General features: G+C 44.2%; 1 protein-coding gene across 10 annotated transcripts in view; it reads right to left on the bottom strand.

The window, feature by feature from the left end:
• Positions 1–17527, bottom strand: part of ADAM23 (ADAM metallopeptidase domain 23) — a 78873-nt gene that overhangs the window by 58436 nt on the left and 2910 nt on the right. For all 10 annotated transcript variants that reach the window (XM_028702343.2, XM_028702353.2, XM_028702333.2 and 7 more), the window contains exons 3-4: positions 6270–6346; positions 1849–1912 (exon numbers count right to left, since the gene is read on the bottom strand). In XM_028702343.2, coding sequence (XP_028558176.2) covers positions 1849–1912; positions 6270–6346 — 141 coding nt within the window. The remainder of the gene's footprint in view (positions 1–1848; positions 1913–6269; positions 6347–17527) is intronic.

The raw sequence follows: 17527 nt of genomic DNA, 5'->3' as shown, positions 1-17527 counted from the left end.
TTCTCAGTGTTTCCAGATCCACTGAGTCTGTAAATATCCTCAAGGAAATCTAGATCAAGTTACTGCAGCATGCAAAGATGGTGCAATTGCTGACTCAAAAGGTTCTGTGCAAGACTCATGACTCAGCAACTCCAGAGCTGCTGATAATGCAAATAGTCCCTTTAGCATTGAGTATGGGCCAGGACAAAAAAAATGTTTGACCAAACTGCGGGAGGTAGTGGAGGACAGAGGTGCCTGGCGTGCTCTGGTCCATGGGGTCACGAAGAGTCGGACACGACTAAACGACTAAACAACAACAACATGGGCCAGGAAGATGGTTTTTTAAAACAAAAACAAAGTCAACACAACAACTGTATTTTGTAAATTCGTTTGAAGGCCAATGAAGTTGCTAGGTTCCCAATTTTTCAGTCTTATTGCAGCTGTGCATATGAGGTAGCAGTACATACACCAAGCCCTCCCACAGTGCAACAGAGAAACATGGAACTGAGGGCGGCACAACATCTACATGCAGAGAAATGTGGAACGGTCCCAGGATTACCAAAACTTCCTCACCACACATAAAAGTTAACATCCAACTGTGAGATCCAACAATTATTTCAACACTGATTCCCTTTTGAACATTAGAGGCATACTCGGAAAAAACCCCATAGGATTTCCAGGTTTGGACATCGTCTACGCATGCATGGTGACTGAAGCAAAGGGAGTATGCACACAAGCCCAAAGTTTCCCTCAGATCTCACATATACAGAAGCAAGGGGAGAGATAACATCTAAAGAGGCCCACAGTCTCAAGTCTCTCAAACCCTTTATGGAAAGTTTTGAAGCAAAGGATAACGGTAATGCCGATCTCTGTAAGTAAAGACAGGATAATTATGACCTAAGGAGGCATGGTTCCATGCAAGCAGCCAGACTGAGAGCACTGCAATGAGGTAGTCAACGTAGTTTTACGTTCCACTAATCCTAACAGACATATACAAACTTACCGTATTTTTCACCCTATAGGACGCACTTTTTCCCCTCCAAAAATGGAGGGGAAATCTGTGTGTGTCCTATGGGGCGAATACAGGCTTTCGCTGAAGCTTGGAGAGCGAGAGGAGTCGGTGCGCACCGACCCCTCTCGCTCTCCAGGCTTCAGGAAGCTATCAGCAAGCCTGGGGAGCCCGCGGGAGTTTTTAAAAAATGTTTAAAAAAATACGGTAATAGTACAGAAATGGGTAAAGTTAGAATACCAACTTCTACACTTTTGGACAGAACTTGAACAGGTGAGAATTAGTAGAAATCTGCAAACATTTACGATACGTTTAAGATATGCCCTACTTAATGCTGTAAGTTCCATAAACCATAAAATGCATGATCTATGGCTTCAGCAATGAATATACATCAGGTGGCTACAGTAATTTTGTTAACGCTTGGCATAGGAAATTTCACTCAATACACATCTATCAATTTAATGGCAGACAGGAAAATATGATTAAATATAGCTCCTCTAAAACAAAAATAATTACGTTGGTTAAGTAGTTCCTAACTGCCAAGTGTATACAATCTGTAATTATTATATTATAGGCGGCAACCATTTTAGGAGTGTCAAATTGACGCAAGATCGCCGATGTGCAGGTCCTTTTCTAACTATTGCAATATGCTTCCAGACAATGCGGGGTGCTTTTTGGTGGTGTAGTATTTGTAAGCTTGCTAACAGAAATGATCCTCTTACAGATGTCACTACAGGAAATGCACTGCAAAAACTGCCTAGAGTTTGGAATGTGCAAGGAAAAGGAGGGGCGGGGGGACATGTAGAGGATATGCTGGTAAATGTTCACTCTTTGGCCAGGATAAAATAGCTCTACATTACCTTTGAATATTGTGGTTTTCCTTCTTCATAATGAATCTCCACATAATCAGAGGATAATAAATCACTACAAAGAAATGAGAGGAAATATATATAGTTCTTTAAACAATACTGCTAGAAAACCTGCATGTGCTCAGTATGGTTATCTATCCATTCAATATTTTAACATAATTCATCCTGCAAACAATAAAGTAATAAAGAATATTTGCCTTGATTATTGATTATCACAGTTAATCTACCATATTCACTTGTACTTTTTTTCTATGAAAATTAAGATTAGATGCATTCACTATGGTGTTATTTTAGAATTACTTACACCCAACTGAACTTTATCTTAAACACATCTGTGTAAACAAATATTATTATTAAAATTATATTATTATTATTATTATATATTAAATTATACCCCTGCTCTTTCCCTGACAGGACCCCTTGCTTTACAGATAAAACAAGAAACCCTAAAAACAAAGAAAAAACAATCATTTTTAAAAGTAAACATTAATAGAATTAAAACTTGTTTAAAACATACAAATAATTACAATACAAACAATAAAATAAGAAGAACAAAGCTTTCACATGCTGCTTTTTATGTTTTTGAATGCTCAGGACAACATATCAAAAGCAACATTATAGTATAACAATGAAACCAATACAGCAAATTAGGAAAGAGAAGAGTTAAAAAAGTTAAATACATGAGCGAACCCTGGGAGGCCAAAGCCTGCTGGAAAGGAAATTCTCAGCTAAGAGGGAGAAGGCTACCAAGATGGGGACAGATATCAGTCCAGAAAATTAAAAAATGGCAGAACTGTTAAAGAGGATGGTGGATACTACCAAGGCTGTGGGGAAACACAAGCTAAAAAAATGTATTGACTTGTGAAAACATTGTTTTATCAATATCTCTAACAGAACATGAGGATCAGTCACTAGATCAGAGGTTGGAAGAAAAAGGCTTGTATCACATGCACAGAATACAAAGGGGGTCAACTCAGAGGTGGTGAAAAATCTTGGCTGTGAGTCCTGGAAGACTTGCTCCCTGCCTTGCAGGCCTTTTCCCAACTGGCTGGGGAGGGCAGGGCCCTGACTGGCTCCAGCTACAAAAGTTGAGGTTGCGGAAGAGACCATCTTAGCCATGGGTAGGCAAACTAAGGCCTGGGGGACGGATCCGGCCCAATCGCCTTCTAAATCCGGCATCTCTGAGTTATTTGTGGGGCACAGTAATTTGTTCATTCCCCCCCCCCCCAAAAAAATATAGTTCGCCCCCCCCCCCCAAGGTCTGAGGCACAGTGGAAAAAGTTTGCTGACCCCTGATCTTGGCTGTCTCTTAGGGCTTATCCACACTTAACTTTTGCCCTGTGCTTTCCCAAGTATTCTTTTTCCGCTTCAAACCTTTCCCTGCGATAATCTGTTCTTTAAAGCTGAAGTACAACAAACAGCAAGTTGAGTTTTCTGTGGATTGCCGTTTGTTCCAATTCAGCTTTAAAGAGCAGGTTTATGCAGGGAAAGCTCTGGGGCGAAAAAAGGGTGCTCACAGAGTGTTAAAGCACATACCTTGCCAAAAAAGCATCGAGGAAAGCTAAGTGTGGATAAGCCCTTAGTACAGACCCAGGTCATTGAGCCTGAGCTTCCACAGCCACCACTCACCATAAACCACCAATGGCAGGATTGGCAGCAACAGCAGCATATATGTTCTATGCTTGTGATAATTTTATTTTATTCTCTTGCTAACTATCCTGCTTTAAATGTGCATTTTATATTTGACTTCCTTTAGTAATGTTTTCATTTGAAATGTTTAAGAATTTTTTTGTTAATTTTGCTGCGTTAAATGTGCATTCTACCTCCTTTGTCATGTTTTATTTTAAAATCATTAAGGTAATATATCAGCTTCTTGTCAATTATGTTGCTTGAAATGCATACTTTATATGCGACTTTCTTCAGGTCCTTGCAAGCTGCTCTGAGAACCTTTTCTCAATAGGATAAAATAGCTTCAAATAAATAACAAACATTTTCACAGCAGTGCAGCTAAAGGACACTGTTGCAAAGCTTCCCTGCCCTTGAAAAAACTGATAAGAATCCTTAAAGGAAGAGGGGACAATTCATCTGTGCAAAGAAACACTGCAAATGAACACTGAGTGTTCCCTGCAGTATAAATTGTGTCTCTCCAACTACTCTCAACGGGTCATAACGCCATTCTGCTAGTGTGATAGATTATTGCCCTATCTAATTTTTGAAAATAAATATTGTACAATGACCTGCAACAATTTAAAAAGTGTGCATTTGTGCATTAAATTTCCTCCACAATTTCCTTTAAAAGAACCTTAAAAAGCCCTTCTTACCTCTGATTTCTTCCTATCAGCTTATTTGCTGACTTTTCCCATCTCTAGAGTAAAGCAATTCTTATCCAGCAAAGCTCCTGTTTTTCACCTGCTTTGCACCTTTCTAATGCACACATTTTTTATGGTGACAGTAGATAATGCTAAGCATGACTCTGAATGCCATTTCATTGACCATGATGGAACAGAGAAGTTAGGTGTTAGAACCTAAATGACTTCTAGTTCAGCTAAAATGCAATTCCCGAGATAAATTTATCAGTATGTGAAAGATGGGCTAATATGCGAGTCCACATTTTAAAATAATTTAACTGGTTGCAAATCCAGTAAGTTTCATAAACATTCTTTTCTAGCTCCAAAAGTAGTCACGCTACTAACAAAATAATCAAAAACAGATCTTAACCGAACTTCAGTAAGAGAATGGTGCTTCTGCACAGCTGACAAATATTTGTGCTGATGCATTCCCTCTTAAAATGGCTGAAATAGTCAAGCAAGGACCATAGAAGCTGACCATGCTTTTTTTTTTTGGCCACACTCTGCACTTAAATTATTTAATTTACTTTTACTTTTTCTCCAGTTTTATTTATTTTCATAAATCGCCTTTAATCCTGTCCATCATGACTAATAAAACCTAGCAGGAAGGGATTTACTGGATGGAGCAGTTAATGGCTCACTATGGGAGGGAGTTATACCCACGGCCTTGAAAGAGGATGTCCTCCTGCCATGATCCAGCAATTTAAGAAAACTACTGTTCAGTCTCTAATATTCTCTTAAAGGCCGAGGTGATCGAAAGAGTGTCAGTCAACCAGCTGCAGATATGCTTCGAATAAGCAGATTATCTAGACCCACTTCATTCTGCTTTCAGGCCCGGTTTTGAATCAATACTGAGGAGGAGTGATGGGCAAGAGGTAAGTGAAGCATGAGAGAGTTCAAGGGCAGAAAAAGGGCAGGAGTGGAGAGGGCTAGAAGTCTTCTAAACCGACTCATAACATTTCACAGATCTTACCTTGTTATGGTCACTACCAAAAGTTGCAATCATCTGAAGTTCAGAATGCTATGGCCAGGCTTGGGTCTGGGTTTGCAGATACAACCCATAGTTACATCCCATTTGGATTACTATAGCATGCTCTACATGGGACTGCTCAGAAACGTCAACTCTCTGAAAGGACTGCAGCCAAATTGTTGACCAGGGATGGTTACAGGAAGCATATGACTCCCTTGTTATAACAGGTCTACTGGCTATCGGTCTGTTTCCAAGGACAATTCCTAGGGCCAGTTATGACCTATAATGCTTGGGTCCAACCAAGTGAAAGACCATATTCCCTCATATGGGTTTTGAGATCTTTGGAGGGAGGCCCTTCTCTCAGCCCCACCACCCTCACAGGGACACTTGGTAGGGATGCAGAAGAAGGCCTCCTTGGTGGCTGCTCCCCAACTTTGGAACTCCCTCCCCTAGATAATTTAGACTGGCTCCCCACTTCTTGTCCTCCTGCTTTGTTCCAAAAGATTTGGGGAACTGACTGCTTTTAACAAGGGGGCTGGTGGCATGCTGTTTTTGTTGTGATTGTCTACCTAGTTTTAATTCTATTAATGTTTAATTGTTTCTTAATGTATTAGTTCTTTTCTATGTTTTTTGCTGTTCTTATTTGATCTGTAAGCCGCCTTGAGTCTTTGTCAGGGAAAAATAAATATATAAAAATAACAACAATACATGTACTTCTTTGCAGCCTAGCACAGGTAAGCATAAGAACCTAAGAAGAACCTTCTGGATCAGGTCAATGGCCCATCTAGTCCAGCATTTTACTCTCAACAGTGGCTAAGGAGATCCCTGTGGGAAACTCACAAGGAGGACCCAAACACAAGAGCCCTCTCCTCTCCTGTGGTTTCCAGCAGCTGGTATTCAGGCAGAGCTGAGCCATCATGGTTAGTAGCCTTCGACAGACATATCCTCCACAGATTTTGCCTCTTTTAAAGGGTTTCAGTGATCAAACAATATTTCAGGAAATGACTGCAGAGCCTCCTCATTTCTTAAAACTAAAACAGCTCAAGGCTAATAATACAAAAGGTAGAAAAAAATGACCATAAACATGCACTTACTTATTCAGGGAGAGGTCAAGAATAAATTCAGATCCAAAGGCTTCAATCTGGAAACTTGCCTGAGCCAGATGCACAGCCTGAAGACAAGGAGGGAAGTGGGAGAAGGCGAGAAACACACAAAAGTTATTCTGTTAGTTTGCCAAATTATTCATAGCACAAACTGTGGAATCCTAACCATGGACACTTTGCACTATATTCTTCCTCTGCTTGATGTGTTTTTGTATGAAAATTGTAAACTTCTGGCATGTGCAACATGCATTAAATATTTTGACATTTAAAAAAAAAAAATTGTGAACCGCCCTGAGATTGTTGTATATAGGATGGTGCATAAATTTAATAAATAAAATAAAATAAAATGTATACTCAGAAATATGCACAACTTGTTTCAATGAGATAGGATTGTAGCCTAAGGGCAGGATTAGAGTAGGCTGGGTCCGCTGAGTTCAATGCTGGGGATCCCCTTGAAGGGCTGGTACCTGAGGAGGAACCCCTGAAACAAGACATCCAACAGAAGTCCCCCAACACATACCACCAGGACCACTGTAAAATGGTGCCTCAAAGTCCCATGCCAGGCAAGTGATTCATGAGGATGCCATCGCTGATAGTATCAAAAACAGCTGAGATGTCCAGCTGAACTAACAGTTCTACATTTCCTGGTTCCCAGCATAGATCACTCACCGGAGCATCCAAACCTGCCTCCATCCCATAAGTGGGTCTGAAGTCAAATTCAAATGGCTGAAAACTCAATATAACAACAAAATGAAATACAACGGAGTTGGCTGCCATCTACATAGTCTCCTCCTTGAAATATTTGACAAGTATAACTATTAATGTTGACGGCAATCAATGAGAAGTTGGGGGTGTTGTCAGAGGAAGAAGACAAGCCTGGCATGAAAGTCTGAAACAAGGATTAAGGGGAGCCAAGGTTAGAACCAGGACTTTTCAGATGCAGTGTCCTTCAGCAAACTGAAGTTCTTTGAAGGAGCTAGATCCAGTCCCTGGTCCATCCTGTGTGGGTCCAAGGACACTGGAGCCCACCTCCTCTCCCCAAACCCTGGAGAGATACCCATGCCGCCAGACTATCATGGCTGTTCCACAAACACCTTGGGGAATCAACAGAACTCTGAGGAGCGTTCTTCACAGCTAGAATGCCAATTAATCTGAAGGAACCAACAGTGGCTGAAGAAAGCACCATCTTTTTAACTAGCCAAGAAACAGTACCCAAGGTCAAGCCCCCAGGCAACATCTACCCAGCCCTGTTATAAAACTTAGCTAGTTGCTCCAGGACTTTGCAGAGACAACTTGGATGACTGGCTTCAACGGTAGGAACATTACCTGTGGTCGTGAATCCATACCTTGATCTCTTCCAGGTGCTTTCCCCATCTCCACGAAAATAAGGCTTGAAAGAAGCATTCTGTTGTAGCCAAAAGAGCAGGTTGTGGGGATGGGGTACCTGCCACAGCTTGTCTGGTGAGCAATTGTGCCCACAGACCCCACAATGTTGGGGACCCCTGCCTTACTAGCTAAACAGTAGCTGTTGCTGCTTGTGTGAGTGTTGGGAAGACTGCTCCCTCCTTTGCCAACTCCATCCGGCCTAGGGGGCAGGACCTGCACTCACTGCCAGGGCCTCCATCAAGACCTCCGGGACACGGCTGCTGTTGCTGCTTGCGTGAGTGTTGGGAGGACCGCTCCTTTTTCTGCCAACTCCATCTGGCCTAGGGGCGGGGCCTGCACTCACTGCCACAGCATAAGAGGCCTGAGAGAGGCCCCCGGGACACGGCTGCTGTTGCTGCTTGTGTGAGTGTTGGGAAGACTGCTCCCTCCTTTGCCAACTCCATCCGGCCTAGGGGGCAGGACCTGCACTCACTGCCAGGGCCTCCATCAAGACCTCCGGGACACGGCTGCTGTTGCTGCTTGCGTGAGTGTTGGGAGGACCGCTCCCTTTTCTGCCAACTCCATCTGGCCTAGGGGCGGGGCCTGCACTCACTGCCACAGCATAAGAGGCCTGAGAGAGGCCCCCGGGACACGGCTGCTGTTGCTGCTTGTGTGAGTGTTGGGAAGACTGCTCCCTCCTTTGCCAACTCCATCCGGCCTAGGGGGCAGGACCTGCACTCACTGCCAGGGCCTCCATCAAGACCTCCGGGACACGGCTGCTGTTGCTGCTTGCGTGAGTGTTGGGAGGACCGCTCCCTTTTCTGCCAACTCCATCTGGCCTAGGGGCGGGGCCTGCACTCACCGCCACAGCATAAGAGGCCTGAACAGCTACCGGCAGCAATGGACAAAATGGTTTTAAATGTTTTAATTGTTTTTAATTTGCAGCACTTTAAATGGTGGTTGTTGTTTTTTATAATATTATATTATTTTATTATTTTATTTTTGCTTGGGGAGGGATAAGCATTTAGTCAGCGCTATTGTTTCTTGCTTTGTTTTGTTCTGTTTTGTTTTATTATTATCATTATTATTCTGTTAAATTATTATATAGTTGTATTTTGCTTTTTAAGGGGTGGGGTCAGGGCTTCCTGGGAGTGGGTCCCAGCAAACAAAATGGCTGGGGCATGTTCCACAGGGGGGGATGCACTGGGACAACCGATCTCAGTGATCATGGGTAGGAGGAGGAGTTACGCTAAGACCAGACCATGTCATTACAGAGGAGGCAGGTTTAGTCGTTGTCTGAGGACTATCCCTGCCTCCAGGTCTGGTCCTGACCGGAAGGATACTGGAATCAGCAAGGGAAACCCACATGACCTGAAAGTGTTGCTGTGCAATGCCAGGTCAATGATGAATAAAACCACTGCCATCCACGACCTGATTGTGGATGGAGGATTTGACCTGGCATGTGTGACAGAGACCTGGTTGGATGAAGCAGATGGGCCTGTCCTTGCCGCTGCTTGCCCACCAGGTTTCTCTTACGCACAGCAACCCAGGTCATGTGGGCGGGGAGGGGGGGTTGCAGTGATTTTTAGGAAGTCATTAGTCTGCACCAGGCGTCCTATTGGGAAGACCCAGTTCTCTGAGTGCATGTTCTGGAAGTTGGGCAATAGGGGCAGTACAGGATTCCTACTGGTGTACCGACCTCCCCGCTGCACCAAGGATTCCCTGCCCGAGCTGCTTCAGGTCGTGGCGGATATGCTCCTGGAGACACCTAGCTTGGTTGTCCTGGGGGATTTTAACATCCATGCCGACACGACCTTACAAGGGGCCGCTCGGGACTTCGTGGAAAGCATGGCCTCCATGGGGCTGTCCCTGAATAAGTTTGGCCCAACTCATAGCCATGGACATGCCTTAGACTTGGTGTTCACCTCTATGGATGCTGGTGATCTGACACTAACTAAAAGCGAAACAAAAGAAGTGCCATGGTCAGATCACTTCCTGGTGCAACTGGACTTCTCCGCAACCCTTCCCCTCTGCAGGGAGGTGGGACCAATTCAGATGGTCCGCCCCCGCCACTTAATGGATCCAATTGGCTTCCAGAGAGTGGTAGGGGATGCTTTATCCCAAGTTGATGGCCTTTCAGCTGATTCCCTGGTGGCACGCTGGAATGCGGAGTTAACCAGGGCTATTGACTGTCTGGCTCCGAAGCGCCCTCTCCGATTGCATGGAGCCCGGACAGCCCCGTGGTTTTCCCCGGAGCTGAGGGTGATGAAACAATCGTTGAGACGGCTAGAGCGCCGGTGGCGGAAAACTCATTCTGAATCAGACCGGACACGGGCTAGAGCTCAACGTCGAGCCTACCAAGTGGCAATGGCGACGGCGAAGAGGGCCTTCTTCGCTGCCTCCATAGCATCTGCAGAAAACAGCAGCAGGAGACTTTTTCAGGTGGTTCGCAATCTATCGGAACCACCTGTACCACCGGGGCCTGGTAGGGACCCCAAGATCTCCTGCAATGCTTTTGCAAAGTTTTTTGCAGATAAAATCGCTCAGATTCAGAAGGAGGTAGACTCCACCGTGGGAGCAGGGCCAGGGCGGGAGAGTGCTAGAGTTCTGTCTGGTCCTGTTACATGGGATCAATTCCAGTCTGTTACCTCCGAGGATGTGGACAGGCTGCTTGGAAAAGTGAAACCGACCACCTGTCTCCTTGATCCTTGCCCATCCTGGCTGATAAAAGCGAGCCGGGAAGGGCTGGGCGATGGGCTCTGCGGGGTGGTGAATGCTTCCCTCTGTGAGGGAGCCTTCCCAGACCCGCTGAAAGAGGCGGTCATTAAACCGCTTCTTAAAAAAACATCTTTAGACCCGGCCAATTTGGCCAACTATCGCCCAGTCTCAAATCTACCATTCTTGGGCAAGGTGATTGAGCGGGTGGTTGCTGAACAACTCCAAGCACGCCTGGAGGAAACGGACCATTTGGATCCCTTCCAATCGGGATTCAGGTCTCACCATGGGACTGAAACTGCCTTGGTCGCGCTGGTTGATGATCTCCGGCGGGCTAGGGACAAAGGTGAGAGCTGTTTCCTAGTTCTGCTGGATCTCTCAGCGGCCTTTGACACCATCGACCATAACATCCTTCTGGACCGTCTAGAGGGGCTGGGAGCTGGGGGCACTGTCATACAGTGGTTCCGCTCCTTCCTCCTGGGTCGTGTCCAGAAAGTGGTGGTGGGGGATGAGTGCTCAGACCCCTGGGCTCTCACTTGTGGGGTGCCTCAGGGTTCTGTCCTCTCCCCCATGCTTTTTAATATCTATATGAAGCCGCTGGGAGAGATCATCAGGGGGTTTGGACTGGGTGTTCATCAGTACGCAGATGACACCCAGCTCTACCTCTCCTTTAAATCAGAACCAGTGAGGGCGGTGAAGGTCCTGTGTGAGTGCCTGGAGGCGGTTGGAGGATGGATGGCGGCTAACAGACTGAGGTTGAATCCTGACAAGACAGAAGTACTGTTTTTGGGGGACAGGGAGCGGGTTGGTGTGGGGGATTCCCTAGTCTTGAATGGGGTAACTGTGCCCCTAAAGGACCAGGTGCGTAGCCTGGGAGTCATTTTGGATTCACAGCTGTCCATGGAGGCGCAGGTTAACTCTGTGTCCAGGGCAGCTGTCTACCGGCTCCACCTGGTACGCAGGCTAAGACCCTACCTGCCCGCGAACTGTCTCGCCAGAGTGGTGCATGCTCTAGTTATCTCATGCTTGGACTACTGCAACGCGCTCTACGTGGGGCTACCTTTGAAGGTGACCCGGAAACTGCAATTAATCCAGAATGCGGCAGCTAGACTGGTGACTGGGAGTGGCCGCCGGGACCATATAACACCGGTTCTGAGAGACCTGCATTGGCTCCCAGTACGTTTCCGAGCACGATTCAAAGTGTTGGTGCTGACCTTTAAAGCCCTAAACGGCCTCGGTCCTGTATACCTGAAGGAGCGTCTCCACCCCCATCATTCAGCCCGGACACTGAGATCCAGCGCCGAGGGCCTTCTGGCGGTTCCCTCATTGCGAGAAGTGAGGCTACAGGGAACCAGACAGAGGGCCTTCTCGGTAGTGGCGCCCGCCCTGTGGAACGCCCTCCCATTAGATGTCAAAGAGATAAATAATTACCTGATATTCAGAAGACATCTTAAGGCAGCCCTGTTCAGGGAAGTTTTTAATATGTAATGCTGTACTGTTTTTAACACTGATTGGGAGCCGCCCAGAGTGGCTGGGGAAACTCAGCCAGATGGGCGGGGTATAAATAATAAATTATTATTATTATTATTATTATAGTAGTAAGTATGTAACTAAATAAACAAAAGTACCTAAAAATTACAGCTCTAGAAGTTTCATGGTGACAAAATGATTTCAAATACTCTGACTGTGTAACTAACATGAACCCCCAAGAAATTACATGCCACTACGTCCTCTTCCTATGAAATACACAGTTATACTCCACCCTACCATTAAGAATTTTTTATAGTTCATCCTTCCCATATGATGAATTTGACAGCATTTTTGAAAAGGTAACTATGCAGTTAATGTGGCAAAGCCTTCTTTTAGCCCTTAATTGTTTCAGAATCCCTTTTTAAATAATTCATTATTCTACAGTAGTTTGCTGCTTATGTTGAACCGGCAATCCTATTAAAACAATCAACAGAGTTTGTAAGCAAAGCAGGATAACTTCTTTGTTTATCTGAGGTTGTGGCATACCCAATGAAGACTATTAGCCTTCTTAACATTCAGGGCGCTTAATACTCTCACTACAGGCATTCCAACTGCTATAGCCAAAAATAATCATCCCTGACTGTAATCCAACTATGTATTTACACAGCAGCTGGAACTGCACATGCAAAGCCCTTTTGAAAGGTCCAGCCTGCTCCCATCTCCTAAAACTGAGATGTGCCATCACACATGCAGACAGCCCCAACAGTTGGATCTAGGAGAGGACTGGAACTACATGTAAAGCACTAGTTTGAATACACAGTTTGCCATCTAGCTAGGGACTCTGCTTCCATGTGCATATATAACCCCTAGCCAGAGCAGAGCTAACATGAGTTTGACCAAACTGCGTGAGACAGTGGAAGACAGGAGTGCCTGGCGAGCTCTGGTCCATGGGGTCACAGAGAGTCAGACACGACTAAATGACTAAACAACAACAATATATTAATGTGAATAGCTTTATTTCCCTTAAAATTGCTTCAAAGAATACACTGTCAATTCTGAAAAGACTAACAATGCTACCTTAAGTAATAGCTTATTAACTATATAACTCATTTCCCCCTGTCCCCCCACCTTTACAATGTTGGAATTCCTTTATTTTCCTTTCCTTTTATCTTTCTTGAGGCAAAGATATAATGTACACGGGAACCAACTGCAACTAACAGTATTGTGAAGAATGTTCTGATTCTAATTAATAAATAAAAATGACATGAAATGATATGTAGCTGTTTTAGCTTGGTTTCCTGATATTTTCTCAAGCTATCTTTGAAGCAATCTTACCTATGTAAACAAGATGCAATGCAATCTTGCTACCCCTTGGTCCCTTTGGCATGGTGCAATTTAGAAGATTACTAGCCACATTCTTATTATCTGAGACCGCTGGGAAAAGTCACCCAGAGATTTGGTCTGAGGTGTCATCAGTTTACTGATGATACTCAGCTCAGTCTCTCATTTTCATCACCCAGTCCTGGGGAGGCAGTGAAAATGTAAATTTTGTCTGCTGGGAGTACAGAAATTGGTGGGTGAACAAATGGAGATTTAATCCAGACAAGATGGAAGTACTACTAATTGATGGTACTGATTATACTGAAAGCGGTGCTCAGCCTGTTCCAGATAGCGTTGCACAGCCCCTGAAGCAACAGGTCTGCCGAATCAAGGTAATCCTGGATGTGTCGTGCACAGTTGACAACACTGGAGTGCTTTTTACCAACTACATACAAAAAAAATGAGGGATTTCCTAAGGAAAGCTTGTTCAGAATGCTGTGACTAAACTAATTTCTGGAGCTGGTATGCCAAACTATATTAGGTCAATTTTGTTCCAATTTCACTGGCTTCCAGCTAGTTTTCTGGCTCAGAACCAGGAAATACAAATTGTCTCCTCCCATATGAACCTATTGGAAATTCGTCTTCCGTTTCTTAAGGTTTTCTCATGGTCCCTTTGCCAAAGGAAGTGTAGATAGCAGACCATGAAAAGGAGCCTTTTCAGTTGTGGAGCCTAAGCTATGAAATAGCCTCCCAAAAGAAATCCCTCTGGCCTCCTCCTTGCCAGCTTTTCAGCAGACTTTGAATATCATTTTACTCTGGCATTTTTTAGTCACAGCCCCCAATATCTTTTTCATTTTCTATTGTTGATATGGCTTTAATTGCCCTTTCACCTACCAGCTATGATAATTTATTTTATTTGCTTGTTCCTGATGTATTTATATGATTTTGTTATACTGCTATTTGATTTCACGTTTGTGTTGATTTTAACTTGTTATGTAATTTATATTTGTATTTGATAAGCTGTCTTGAGTACATTTGGGCACTATGAAGGATCCTACCTCACTGTTTAAACTACCACCAGATCCAAACAGTCCTACAGTTCCATAGTCCTATGTATGCAACCTCTATGAAGACACATACTGTTCTGCCTTGATCATGAGTTCAAAAGACACAGCAAGGTTCAACAGTGTAGCATAATCAGATAGCAGGTACTCAAGCATTTCTGAGTTAGCAAGTTGCACCAACAATGTGCGGAGCCGATCTCAGTCCTTATGTACTCCTAGGTAGGGATGCACAAATCACTATATTTCCCATCCACATCAATTATGAATGTCTTTCTGTGTTTTGTTTCTACGTTAATTTGTTGTTGTTAATCTGTGTGTTCTGAGTTTCAGTGCATGCATTTCTAAACGTATTTTATCCTAAAATACATATTTTAAAACTTATTTTGAATTATTTTTGAGCTAAAAACTATCGCTAAAATTCAGAGAAGTGCCAAATGCAAAGAATAGCATAATTACATTATGATCCACACTTTCATTCAGGAGGCACAGATCAGATTATTTCGTACTGGAATTCACAGAAATGAAATTCCTCAAGCATCCCTACTCCTGCGTCCAATGCTCTACCCTGTTCCTGAGGAGTGAAAATCCTTAGAGGAAGAGACTTCTGGTTTGAGCCTAACACTCGGCCACCTCTCGGTTTACTCCATCTGGTGCATGACCCGCAAAAAACAAGCAAGCACTAGGGAGGGTCAAGTCCAGGGCAAAGAGGTGGCTGATCTATCAGCAAAACCTGGCAAAAGAAGCATTGCCTCTGGGGGTCTCAGTTCAAGGGTAGTCCTGGCCAACCTGCTCCAGTTCAGGCTTGTTGTTGAGATTTCATTATAGCACCTCTGCAGTCCTTCTAATCTGGCTGGCTCTTCCCCCCCACCCCCTGAGTCAGAGACTATGCTGTTGCTCATGGTTGGTGTCTTGACACATGCATAGCTACACTCAAGCAGAGGTAAGCAGCCTGCAAGACTATGTGCATGATTCATAAGGACTAGAGAGCTTATTGAAGTGTTGACACCCACAGAAGAAGGGACTGAGGGGTACAAAGTATGGTGACATTCGCAATTAGTTGAGATCTAAAGATAAGGTTCCAAATCATCCATATCTATATCTCGGCCACTGCCAAAGCATGTGTGTTTTAGGAGTCTCTATATATGTACCACCCCCTGGGAGGAATAAAGCATGTTTCACAATGAACCAGCTGACAAGAGGCCTATGTCAAACAAGATTTGCACACATGGTTCTGTGTAACTATTGCATTAACCGAAGTCTTTCATCTCAGAATCTCAGATATTTAGAGCTATTTTTCTCTTTTCTCTGTCAGCTCCTTTTGCTGAATCACTCACTCGGCTCCAGATTGCTGTGGCCTTTATCTTTCAGTTATGCCAACCTTGGTGTATAATTAATTCAGCAAAGCCACATTAATCCTGCTCCACATATAGATATTCACGTATTCATCAGTCTTGAAATCTGCCCTCCCTGAAGCTCAAGATTACATACATGGACTTTTCATTTTCTCCCAACAACCTTGCAGACTAGATCAGACCATTAACTAGCCTAAAGCTGTTCAGAGACCCTCATGCAAGGTGAACTCTGAACCTGACAAGTGGAAACTCCAACAAAATGATGCAGCATAGAGCGCTCTTGTTTTGGGTCCCAGCCATGCCCTTTTTCTAGCATATTCCATTCTGTTCTCTCTTACCCCTCCCATTTTGTTCCCTGCACTCTAACAGCCGGCCAGCACCCTGTGCCCACTGAGCACACTCAGCCCTCGATTAGCTTTTTTGGAGTCCCCACAACCCTTAAGAGTGTCTTTTAAATATTTTGGTACTTCTCTAAACCATGGAGTTCTCCCAAGCCTTCTGCTACTTTTCACCTGTGCACAGATAGTGCTGTTTTGGCTGCCAAAGGATCCACACTCAAATCATGAGTGTATATCACTGGTATATATTGTGCAGGATTCACCTACCAAGCCGGAAGCCCTGAGCACCCAAAGAGGCCTAGGAGAGGTCAGGAGAATGCCCAGAACAGTGCAAAGAGGACAGTGGGGGGATCGTTCCATCTGGCAGTCTGGAACACTTGTGCAAATGAAACAAGTATGGCTGAAAACATTATCTTTTTTCTGGGGGAAACTAGCAAGGAAACTAGCCATTTTAATTGACTGCCTCTAGAACATCCAAGGGAGTGTTTGGTGCACAAGGCCAGGCCCTTCTGAATCTCAGTCATGTAATGCCACAATTTATTATTTTTAATATTTACCATAATCCAATATTTCCCATTATTTTGGAAGTGATTATAGTTAGATTTTAGGAGTTAATGCTATAGAAGTGGCCTTAATGTAAAAATCAAAGGTCTAAGTTTGAAGTGGATGTCAAAGATCTCCTAAGTTTCAGAAGTGATCTGACACGTGATACAAAGAGTTGTACCCAGTGCTTGTTCAACTCAGAGAAGACCCATTGAGGTTAATTAATGGGCATGACTAACTTAGATTCATTAATTTGACTAGGTCTTCTCTGAGTAGGATTAGCATTGGCTATAGCCCAAAGACTTCAGGCTTACCATGCAACCCTTTGGTTCCAGTAACACAAAACTACTAATAGTGAGAGGAAGCGCTACTCTTTAACTTGAAATAATGCTATTAATAAATACAGTGGTACCTTGGGTTAAGTACTTAATTCGTTCCGGAGGTCTGTTCTTAACCTGAAACTGTTCTTAACCTGAAGCACCACTTTAGCTAATGGGGCCTCCTGCTGCTGCCGCCGCGCCGCTGGAGCACGATTTCTGTTTTCATCCAGAGGCAAAGTTCTTAACCTGAAGCACTACTTGAAGCGTATGTAACCTGAAACGTATGTATCCTGAGGTACCACTGTACCCAAGAAGCATCCTATATTAGAATGCAGGTAATTGGCTCTCCCCTGTCCCTCAGAGAAAAAGATTGAATGATGTCAATCTTATAGCACACCTGCAATTAGAAAGCACAAAAACAGGTATCTATTGGCAAGGTGGCAAATATGAGAAGCATGCCCCTGAAACAGGTTGCAGTGTGGAATGCTCCTGTTAAGGTTTCCAGCCACTGCCTTCCATCCCCCTTGGCCAGTCACCGTCCTGCACTGAGCATGCTCAGTCCTCATTGGGGTGTTTTGGGGTTCACTGGCTGTTTCCATCTTGTGCTTTGCTCCACCATTTTGTGATCCTTAGCAGGTGGAAACGCTGTTGCGCAGTATCAAGTGCATTGGAATCTTCAATTTCTTCACTCATGCCTATGGACAGATCTGTCTTCTGTGGTGACATTTTAAATCAATGTGTGAACCAGGAAATGGCCTATGA

The sequence above is a fragment of the Podarcis muralis genome, chromosome 1 (genome assembly GCF_964188315.1).
Source record: "Podarcis muralis chromosome 1, rPodMur119.hap1.1, whole genome shotgun sequence".
Classification (NCBI taxonomy): domain Eukaryota; kingdom Metazoa; phylum Chordata; class Lepidosauria; order Squamata; family Lacertidae; genus Podarcis; species Podarcis muralis.
The sequence above is the reverse complement of the archived record's forward strand: the minus strand, read 5'-3'. Positions and strand labels throughout refer to the sequence as shown.